General features: G+C 33.8%; 1 protein-coding gene across 3 annotated transcripts in view; it reads left to right on the top strand.

Moving 5' to 3' along the window:
* Positions 1-7603, top strand: part of LOC111048903 — a 91227-nt gene extending 83624 nt beyond the window's left edge. For all 3 annotated transcript variants that reach the window (XM_039440630.1, XM_039440632.1, XM_039440631.1), the window contains 2 exons: positions 3743-3844; positions 7473-7603. In XM_039440630.1, coding sequence (XP_039296564.1) covers positions 3743-3844; positions 7473-7583 — 213 coding nt within the window. In that variant the 3' untranslated portion in view covers positions 7584-7603. The remainder of the gene's footprint in view (positions 1-3742; positions 3845-7472) is intronic.
* Positions 7604-12072: the final 4469 nt, after the last annotated feature.

The following is a 12072-nucleotide window of genomic DNA, read 5'->3' on the forward strand; positions in this document are numbered from 1 at the left end:
TCTAGGTAATTTAACATTCTTTTTTTAATAATCTTTTCCATAATTTTAGAGAAGCTATTCAAAATACTAATGGGTCGATAATTTTCTGGATTTGCCTTATCACCACTCTTGTACAATGCAATAATTTTTGCAGATTTAAACGCCCTCGGAAAATAACCCACTGAAAAACATCTATTTATAATATGTTCTAATGGGAGAACAATATGTTCACTTATTAATTTGACACAATGAGTACTGATACCATCTACCCCTGGAGAGCACCATTTTTCAGTTCTCCGATTACTTCTAAAATTTCGTTTACACAAGTTGGGCTCAGGAACATGCTATCTACTGGAGGTGCATTTAATGATTGTGGTATTTCAATATTGTTTACAGAGTCCAATATTTTTTTGCATGTTCAACTCCTACATTCACAAAATAATTATTTAAAATTTTTGGATCATTTTAGGCTCTTGATATACTCTCTCTTTTCCCATCAATTCAGAAATACACTCCCATCTTTTCTTGGAATTGTTTTTATACTCTGCAAATTTGTTGTTGTAATAATCATTCTTTGCTTTCCTTATTAATGAGTTCAAAATATTCCTGTAATTTATGTAGTCTTGTTTAAGTTTAATATTGAACGGCTGTTTATTCAGTTTGATATGCATTTTATCCCTTTTACGAATGGCTGAAATCAAACTAGGAGTAATCCATTTTTTCAAGGGTCTGTTTTTGTGTGAATAATTAACAGTTTCTGTGCATTATTAATAATTTCATTTATCTTAATGGTAAATTTATCAACTAAGGTGTCAATATCATCGGTAAAATTGTCATAAATCTCATCCCAACCCTGAGTTTCAAGATCTAATTTTAGTTGATCAAATTTAATTCTAGTTACTGTCTTACTGGGGATAGTTTTAGAATTGGAAACATGGTCTTTTTGTCTGATATGGAAAACAATACTATAATGATCCGTGATATTTGATTGTAAAATCGCACCTAGCACATCCACAGACTTTTTTGATCCACTTTTAAAAAAGATGTGATCTATACAGCTGTTAACTTGCCCATTGACATTATTGAAAGATCTCGTATATTTATTTACGTATGATTTGAATCCATTTAATTGCAATACACTTAGGTACTCATTAGTCAGATAATTTAGATTGTTTTCATCCATTATATTAATATTTATATCTCCCATTACAATGACCGATAAATCCTTACTAATATTCTGCAGATACAAATCTAAACTTAGCAAAAAGGCATTTATTTCTAAAGAAGGAGATCTATAAAGTGCAATCAACTGATAATATGAATTATTGAAACAAAATTTGATTATAATTGAGTTTACGTTGTCTAGTTCTACATCAATATCCTGAAAATCAATATCTTTGCTCACAAATACACATAAACCATCACTTCTTGTGAATCTATTATTTCTATTTACAACAGAATAACCCTCTATATTGAAAACAAATTCAGAGTCTTCACTAATCCATGTTTCGGATAATATTATAATTTCAAATTTAGTTTCACAATTGTCTAAGTAATAGATGAATTCATCAAAATTCTTTTTGATAGACCTAATATTCATATGAATTATATTCACGTGATAAGAGTTGGCAGTTCTATAGCTTAAAAAATCCTCTATTAGCACTGTATCATAACTATCACAAATAAATTGATTTTCATTAAGGTCCTCAAACGGCATAGGGAGTCAAATAAGGTACAAAAATAGGAGTCCTCAATAGAAGTCGTTGACACTGGATTTATAGAGAGTTCAAATCCTCCTTACAACTTATTATAATTGCCGGCTGGTTGGAGTCTTTGCGGACAAAGACCTTGCCTTTTTTCGACCACACGTATTTGTAGCCCTTTTGTAAGGCGACACCTCGTACCTGATGGAGTAGTTGAAGAAGGGGCGCTGGCAGCGGTGGCAAGTGTTGATAAGCAAATACTTTGCCATCAGGAAGCGATTTATTTATAGATCTTGTCAGAAGACCACAATTTGATTAGATAGTTATTCAATTTACTAAAAATAACCAAAAATAAATTTTAGTTGAGTTTTTTTTGGTAAATTGAATAACTTTTCCAAAAATTTATATTTTCAGAGAAGTTTTGTTTTACTAGATCAACCATGAAGAATCCATCCTCTAAATCTCATGGATTTATATCGTACCGAATTTGAAATATTCTGTCCTAAAAATTCAAACTTCAGTCGCTCATAGCTCAAAAAATGATGATCGAAAAGAAATGTTTTCCCGAGAAATCTTTTTCATTTTGTTAGCTTGATGATATACAAATCGAAAAACTTTGAAAAATATCACGAGTAGAAAGTTTATTTTTAGCCTTTGCACAGCCTTAACAGTGTTGCTATCCTTGTCTATCATTCCACAAAACAGATAGCACTATCCTTCTCTAGCTCCCCAAAGGTCGCCGGATATTTTATTAACAATGTAGAAAATACTTTTAATTGATAGAAAATGTCATCTCAATTATGATAATTTATTATTATATCATTGAGGTACACGTTATAATGGCAGTGGAGGAAGGCAGGCGAACAGCGTTGTTGATTCTCTGCCTTGTCAATGCCTTCTATAGAGGATAGCTGATACCGGTATAAATCTGATGTAATATAAACTGTACATTCTTGTTAAAAATAATCGATTATATTGTATTTGTCAAGAAAATACATTCTTTCAATGATTGAATAATGATTATCGTAATCGAAATGAAATATTTTGTTAATGAATTATATTCCTACATCGTTATAAAACGATCTAGCAACGTTGCAAAGCTAATAAAGGATAGCAATATCTGCTTTGTCGAATGATAGACAAGGATAGCAACACTAGTGTTAATCAAATGCAGCCATTATAACGTGCACCGCACTATAGTAAGATGATAATCCTATTATATTAAGCGAGAAATTTCTGTATTTTTATATCTGGTTATTATATTTATATCTATTTATTTATGTTCAACGGATTTCGAAAACGGCTCTAACGATTTTCACGAAATTTGGAACATAGTAAGGTTTATGATATAAAAATTCGATTGCACTAGGTCTCATCCTTGGGAAAACTCGCTGGACGACATTAAAAGGATAATTCATCCTTGGCTGAAACAGCTGTCGATAGTAAAAAAGTGAGTGAGCGAGTGAGTATGTGCAAAGTAATAATATCGCATCCCCGAAATTCATAAGATGACATAGCATAGCCACCTTTAATACAAGGCCCTGGCCTACGATATTGCAACGTCGCAGTGTAGGCCTAGAATCTAATACATGATTGGTGAAGAAGATTTTCAAAAATACCAGCTGATCTTTTTCACCAATCATGTATTAGATTCTAGGCCTACGCTGCGACGTTGCAATATCGTAGGCTGGGGCATTGCATTTGAGGTGGATATGCGTATAGCCAGCTGTGAAATATAAACACGATCATTTTAGAGAATTGTGTTATGTTTATCAATGAATAAAAATAACGAGCGAAGCTCGATGCCCCGATATTAAAGATTATACAAGGATGTTACAAAGATGAAGCAAGGATGATAGACAGGGATAGCAACACCAACGTTAATCAAATACTGCCATTATAACGTAGAATTCGCTATAGTTATATCAATATTGAACTAATGGTTCTTAGTGAATTTCAATGTAGAGATTGATGTTTTCTAATGATTGAATAATAATTGTATATCACTAATAATTGTATATTCACCAATTTTGTATTTACTAATAATTGTATATTTTCAGTTGATGAGGACCCCTCTACACTACGCCATGGGGGTGGATAAGGTTGAAATTTTGAGTAGAGCCTTGATAACTGCTGGGGCCCAGAGGACTGTCAAAGATCTGGTAAGTAGTCTTCAATAATGTTTGAGAAAAAGTGAAAATGAACAGGATAGCAAGTATTGCAAGGTCTAGAGTATCCAAATAATGGTTTCAACTAATGGTTTCTCAAATTTAAAACATTCATACTAGTAGTTCTGTGAACAGTAGACCTCGCGCTCAGTGAGTTACATTGACCTGTTGTTATGTTTTCTAAAAAACTCATAAATAATTTATCAATTAAAAATATCTAGGAAAAATCCTAAATAAACATAGAGCTTTCTGTCCTATATCGTACCGTGACGTGTCGTCCCGGAATGTGAGTGTGAGCGCTGTTATCAGGTCTGGCTGCAACTGTCTACAACGTTGATGGAAAGATACAATTTTCAAGATGTTCGATGTTTTTGAACGGGTAGTATTATAGTCAACTTGTCTACTAACATTAATGGAAAGATACATTTTCAAGATGTTCGATGTTTTTGAACGGGCAGCATTATAGTCCACTAGACAGCTGATTTATGATGAATAATTCTATAGTCTGATTTTCACAGTAATATTGGCGTATGAAGGAGGCTCCTTTTTCCTTTTATATTATCCTTGAAATGTCAAAATAAACCCTCTCGGATCGCGGGTTACCTACTGATGGTTATAAATAAATGTATTCAATGATGTTTATATTCAATTGTATATTACAAATAAACAAACATATTATAGACTAGTTGTTCTGTGAAAAGTAGACCTCACGCAGTATTCTCATCCACAAGTACCTGATTGAAACTTTAGACCTTATGGAAATACATCAATAGACTGGCTTCTCCACACATCTGTGTAATCACTTGTCAGCTGATTTATGATGAATAATATTCTATAGTCTGATTTTTACTCTAATATTGGCGTATGAAGGAGGCTCCTTTCTCCTTTTATATTATCCTTGAAATGCAAAATTTCCAAAAACCTTGTATATACGTCGACGCGCAATTAAAAAATGAACAAACCTGTCAAATTTCATGAAAATCTATTACCGCGTTTCGCCGTAAATGCGCAACATAAAAACATATAAACATTTAAACATTCAAACATTAAGAGAAATGCCAAACCGTCGACTTGAATCTTAGACCTCACTTCACTCGGTCAATTAATATACATCCAAAGCTGTAGGTCCATCATCCGTCTTATTACACATGCACAAGTCAAGAGCACATGTGGGCATCATCCTCACCAAAGCATTAAGGGCCGGTTTTCGAGCTCGGGATTTAGCCAAGTCCTAGACTTTAAACAGCTGGAGACAGACAATTGGCTTTCCAAAACGGGGCGTAGTCGCAGCTTTTATAACAGTAAGCGCAGTTTTTATTTTCTCGTTTCTATAATTTGAAACGTTTTTCCTTGACGAAATGAAACATTTCTAAATAACTCAAATAGCTGAAACTTTACACTATTTTCTCTTTATTTTATTTTGTGTTCAATTTGCTAGTTTTACTTTGCTTGCCCTATCACCATAGGTAAGGAAAGTATTGCTTTCCGAAAAAATTAAGGTACCTCAATTTCTAAATTTCTATACGTTTCAAGGTCCCCTGAGTCCAAAAAAGTGGTTTTTGGGTATTGGTCTGTATGTGTGTGTGTGTGTGTATGAGTGTAAGTGCATCTGTGTACACGATATCTCATCTCCCAATCAACGGAATCACTTGAAATTTGGAACTTAAGGTCCTTTCGATAAGGATCCGACACGAACAATTTCGACTAAATGCAATTCAAGATGGCGGTTAAAATGGCGAAAATGTTGTCAAAAACAGGGTTTTTCGCGATTTTCTCGGAAACGGCTCCAACGATTTTGATCAAATTCATACCTATAAAATTCATTGATAAGCTCTATCGACTGCCACTAGTCCCATATCTGTAACAATTTCAGGAGCACCGCCCCATCCATGCAAAGTTTGATTTTAGATTCCCAATTATCAGTCTTCAGATACAATTTAAACTAGAAAATTTGAGTGGAAAAGATTCAGCATGAAAATCTCTACAATTTATGTTCAGTAACATTTTCACCTAAAATTGAAAATAAGCTCGTAATGCGAGAAAATAAGATTATTCAATTGCAAACTGTTGGCAGCTGTTGATTCTATCATAGAGAAACAATAGCGTAATTATTATGCTATCGTTTCTCTATGATTCTATTAAATCATTCACTATGAAGAGATAGCAGACTCCGTTTGTCTGCAGCGCTATTGTCCTGTCACCAGCTGGCTCAGATCTTTGAATAGTAAATTTGATATGCGCGGGAACACTAGCGTCAGTTGATCAATTTTCATAACGGCAAGGAAAGTTGTGTGAGTGCGCTACTCCAGATTTTTTTGAAATTCAAACGTGACTATGACAATGACTGCGACTACGCCCCGTTTCGGAAAGCCAATTTTCTGACTCCAGCTGTTTAAAGTCTAAGACTCAGCCAAATTCCGAGCTTGGAAACCTTAATCAATTGAATCGAAACAAAAATTGAGGCGTTCAAGCGTGGATAGGTTCATTTTTGACAGCGTTTTTCTCAAAACATGGTTTTTGGACATTTTAAAACTTTATTTTAGGAATTTTGCCATAATTTTCAATATTACTTTTATGTAACATATATGTTATATTTATGTTGTTTTACAATCTGGCAAAGCTGCCAGAGGTAAAAAAGGATAGTGGTATCTCCATCATCTACAAGTGGCTTATCCCATCAAACTCCTCTTATATTATGGATGAATGAGGAAAATATTCAAGACATTATAAATACTAGCAGGTAACCCGTGCTCCGCAAGGGTCTACTTAAAAACTCGACAAACTGAAATCTTGAAGAATTGAAAATATGCCTTTAACCATCCTCGGTAAATCAAGAATCTATATGCAAAATGTCAAGTTAATGAGTTGAGTAGTTGAGACGTGATGATGCGTCATTCGTGAATTTCCTATCCCCTACAACTATAAGCCAGTTCTTTCCTTTATTATAATATAGATTATATTATTATACAAATATAGATATATTAAGCATAAAACATATAAATTTAGAACTTTCTTATGATACTTGATAACTACATGAGCTAAGATGATTGGATCAGAATTTTGATGAAAACATAAAACTGTATGTATGAAAATAACAAACGAAATTTCCTGGTCTTATAATAATATTACAATGAATAAAGATGGTGCCTATCAGGCCTATTACAATTTGTTGAGACGTGATGATGCGTCATTCGTGAATTTCCTATACCCTACATGTATTAGCCAATAATTCTTTCCTTTATTATAATCATTATAGATTTCACTTTTCTGATCAAGAGAAGGTAGAGAGTTAGTGGGTAGAGAGTTAGTTCTTTGGTAGAGAATTAGTGGGGAGGATATTTTTAATATTCTTTCCGAAGAATGGACATTGATATGTCCAAAGCTCCGCCAATTTATGTAAATGCATAACAATATGATTATTATCTATAGTTATTATATTACAAACTGCTTTTTCATATCATATACAGTTCAATAATTATTTTCTTAGTCTATATTATATAGATTCATCTATAATTTTGCTGTATTGTAAGCTATTGTATATAAGTGTATAAGCCAGTATTTATATTGTAATCTACATAAATAAAGTACTCAATCAATCAATCAATCAAATTTTCTTTTACAGAAAGGACGCCAACCCAGCTATTACTTCATGAACAAATCGGAAATCCAGGTTTTACAAGAGGAAGAGGACAATTTTCTAGAACAAGGAGTGGAAGATGATTTGGATAGTTGAAGAGTCTGAAGATCAACGAAGAGAGGAGGAGGAGGAGGAGGAGGAGAAGGAGGAGGAATGGTTGGAGGAGGAGGAAAAAGAGGAAGGGGTGGAGGAGGAGGAGGAGTAGGAGGAAGGGGTTGAGGGGGAGGAGGAGGAGGAGAAGGAAGAGAAGGAGGACGAAGAGGAGGAGGAGGAGTAGGAAGAGAAGGAGGAGTAGGAGGAGGAGGAGTAGGAGCAGGAGGAGGAGGAAGAGGAGGAGGAAGAGGAGAGGAGAATAAAAAGATGGAGGAGGAGGTGTAGGAGGAGAAGAAGAAGATGGAGGAGGAGGTGGAGGAGGAGAAGAAGATGGAGGAGGAGGTGGAGGAGGAGGAGGAGAAGAAGAAGAAAACTATAGTGAGACTCAGGTTATAAAGTCAGCACCTGATCAACATTGATGTTGCTATCCTTGTCAGTCATTAGACAAAGCAGATAGATCTACCCTTTTCCAACTCCACACCTTTGCCAAATCTTCTGTGGACTATGTAGAAATATGATGATCAGCTACCAAAGTATTTCATGTATATTGAATCATGAAGAATAATATATTTTCTTGATGAATGAAACATATTTTGACATAGAATTGATAATTTTTAACAACAATCAACAATAATATCAGATCACATTATTACAGGGATAATTTGAATCACAACTATCCACTATAGAAGGCGGTGAAAAAGGAGAAGTGGCAACAATGCTTTCCCATCTTTTCCTCTGACTTTTAAAACCTGAATTTCACTATAATATAGAGTACTGAGACATCATCATCTGTGTGTGATAATTAAGGCTAGGCACACACCAGTTAGTTAAGACAAGACAAGACACGTTTAGTCACAATACTTCACATGGTTGCTTATGAAGACATGTCTACTTGCAATGACTAATCAGTGTGAGTTGCGTCATAAGCAACTATGTGAAGTATTGTGACTAAACGTGACTAGTCTTGTCTTAACTAACTGGTGTGTGCCCACCCTTAGAGAATGAACTGATTTAATCACTGTCATATTTTAATAATTTTCTGTGATGTATAAATATAAGAATTATCAGATATTTATTTGATTGAATGTAATATAATATAATGTAGACCTCTTCAGTTGTTGGTTATTATAGTGTATATCTATATCCAATAAATTATTAGTATTATGGTGGTCTTCGTTTATCTATGAACCCTCTTACCTATATGGTGATGTTTAATTATTTATGAAATATCTAACCCAGCTGCATAAACTTCCGTTAAATTTAACTGTGATTAAGTCTTAAATGACGGTCACGAAAAACAATGGAAAAAGCGGAAGATCGACGTCTTTAATCATCGGTTTAATTTAGTAACGTTTCTGTTTTACTCGTTTCAATTTTTGAGATATTAAACGTTTTTGAAAGGCAGAGAATCGGCAACACTGTTCTATCTTTCTCCACTGGCATTATAACGTGGACCTCATGGTAGAATTCACAGTGGCTATACCGAACAACTAAAGCTGAGACTGACTAAATATCAAATTACGAGACGTGGCAACTTTGGTGTCCTACAATAATTTCACTGACTTTACACAACGTAGAACCAGATACGAATAATTTAGAGACAAATAATCCATAGACAATAATCCAGAGACAAATAATAGAATAGAATAGAAAGATGATTTATTTGAACAAAGCAAATACATAAATAATGCAAAAAAACAGTTCACAATGTTTTTCAAAGGAATAAGTAGGCCTACAGTGCCAAAAAATTGTATTCCACAAAAATCATCATAGACTTGGCAGAAGCCGTCAGTCGAGTTATTTACTCTATAATACAACTTTTGAGTTTTGACCTTCGTCTTGCTAATCAATTTTATTCTTCAATTCGATTCTCAACGCAGACCAGATTTAAGCGTACGGTATTTTTAACAACTTAGATAATCAAACTATAACAGTATCGCTGCATCGGTTCTTATCTCATCCCCAGAAATGAAACGTTCTACTTCCAACCTGGTTGGTCTGACCAAAAGAAAGCCTTGATTTTATTTCATTTTTCTCAGCTACTGTTTATTCCCATATATACAGTCAGAGACAAATAATCCATAGACAAATTATCTAGAGGCAAATAATGCCGAGAGAAAATAAACAAGAGACAAATAATCTAGAGGCGAATAATCCAGAGACAAAAATAATGTAGAGACAAATAATCTAGAGGCAAATAATCCAGAGACAAAAAATAATCAATAAACTAATAATCCAGAGTCAAAAATCTAGGTACAAGTAATATTAAATATCTTCTTCTAATATCATTCTCAACTCTATGGTAAATCTCACTGTACATGACGTATTTTAAATAAACCGCGCCAAAAATGGACTAGACTCGTCTTAGTTCAAAATTTTCTCAATAGATAGCGCGCGATCGTGCATTTTATCTTATTTCAAAACTGCAATATTTCTGCAAAGTAAAATGGAATGATCCAAGGAATCCCCAAGAAGTCTCAACTCTGAAGAGAGTCTTTGAAGTTATCTTGTAAATTTTGTAGTGTTTTCTGATTTAATTTAAGGTTTTATTCAATTATTCCCCACTATATACTCCTTGATTACTGATAGAACACTTGCATTCCAAACAAACTGTTTTAGAAAAAACACAATTACGTCATTAATGCGATATCTGTGTCATTATTTTTATCAGTATAACCTTGTTTGGTTAAAAAAAAGTGTTTACAAGAGTTTTTTGTCCATTTTATAGTTTTTATCATGATGTCATAACAGTGTTAATGGTTATAATATCCTCTTCAAAACATTCCTATCAAATAATAGACTTAAAATTAGTGAAGAATGTTTCAATTTTGAAACTGTTGTGTTGTGTTCAGTGAATTTGGAGGTTATGTTTACTGTATTTGAAACATTCAACAGTATTTCACAATATTTCCATTAATTTTCTGAATGGAAATAAAATCATATTGGTAAGTTCATACTACCATTTATTAAATCTTATAGAATAATTACAATTTTAATTTTCTTTCGCTGACGGTGATGCCCACATGAGCTCTAGGCTTGTGCATGGGTAATGAGGTAGATGATAATGAGAGATGAATGGACCCACAATTTTAGGTGGGCTCCAAACCACCGGGAAGCGATTTGACAACTCATGAATCATATTCAGAGGAGTTGGCTCAGACGGTCACCCTCCCAACGGGAGTAGAAGACGCATGATTCTTAGCATAATTTTTTATTATCAATAAAAATAAAATTTTAGCACTAACTTTTAACTGACTTCTTAGTTCTAATCAACTCAATACCCTTTCTCACTAATTTCTTAACTTTAGTTGGGTCCACGTTATAATGGCAGTGGAGAAAGATAGGAAAACAGTGTTTCCGATTCTCTGCCTTGCCACTGCCTTCTATATAGAGGATAGCTGATACCGGTATATTCTATGTGATATTAATTATTATTGTTCTTTCTGTTAAAATTGAAAAGTAAATTCGTATGGCTTTTGTTGGTGGAGAGTCCCTTGCGGGAAGGTCCCACCGCCTGAATATATAACCTAAGCCGTCAATATGGGCCTTACGACTGTCATACTTCAGCCGGGACCTTGTTCTTCCTGTTTAATAATAATTATATAATGAGTAATGCCCTTAATGAGATTAAATATAGTTGTAGTTATATTTCTGCCTAGTCTGCAAACAATTGGAAACGTGGCCAGGCTTGAAAAGGATGGAGATATCTGCTTCAATGACAGACAATGATATAAAACAAATGGTGCTGACATTTCAACGTGAATATCTCTATTGAACTCTTGATAGTATAGAACTCAAAACTATGAATACATCTGGAGAAATGTTACTTTTTAATATTTAGGAACCTTAATCTCTTAGGATTTGAAAAATGAATTCCAAAATATTGGTTGGATCATTTCCAAATTTACGAATGTCCTATCCTGAAAAGTAGGAATACTTTTATCTATATGTTTATTTGTAAAATACAATTGAATCTAAACATCATTGAATACATTTATTTATAACCATCGGGTAACCCGCGCTTCGAGAGGGTTTATTTTGAAACTTGAACTGAAAACTTGACGCAATAAAATCTTGGAGAATTGAAACAGGCCTATAACCATCCTCGGTTAATTAATAATCTATATGCAAAATTTCAAGTTGAGTAGTTGAGACAAGATGATGCGTCATTCGTGAATTTGCTATCCCCTACGTGTATAAGCCAGTTCTTTCCTTCATTATAGTATAGATATACAATTTAATTTAGATATCCTTAAATATATTTATTTATATTTAAATATCCTTCAATGGTTCAACCAAGGAACTTCTTTCAATGAATTCAACGAAATATCAAACTTGAGATGCCCCAAACTACGGAGTGGAGAGCATTTTGAGAAACACGTCAGAATTCTGGGGTACCTTCTTGTCTGCTCAAACTCAAAAACGAATATTTCTGAGCTATTTGAGAGTTTTCAATGGTTAGTGACAACTTTAACAGTGACATCGACATGAC

The sequence above is a fragment of the Nilaparvata lugens genome, chromosome 14 (genome assembly GCF_014356525.2).
Source record: "Nilaparvata lugens isolate BPH chromosome 14, ASM1435652v1, whole genome shotgun sequence".
In the NCBI taxonomy this organism is placed as follows: Eukaryota; Metazoa; Arthropoda; class Insecta; order Hemiptera; family Delphacidae; genus Nilaparvata; species Nilaparvata lugens.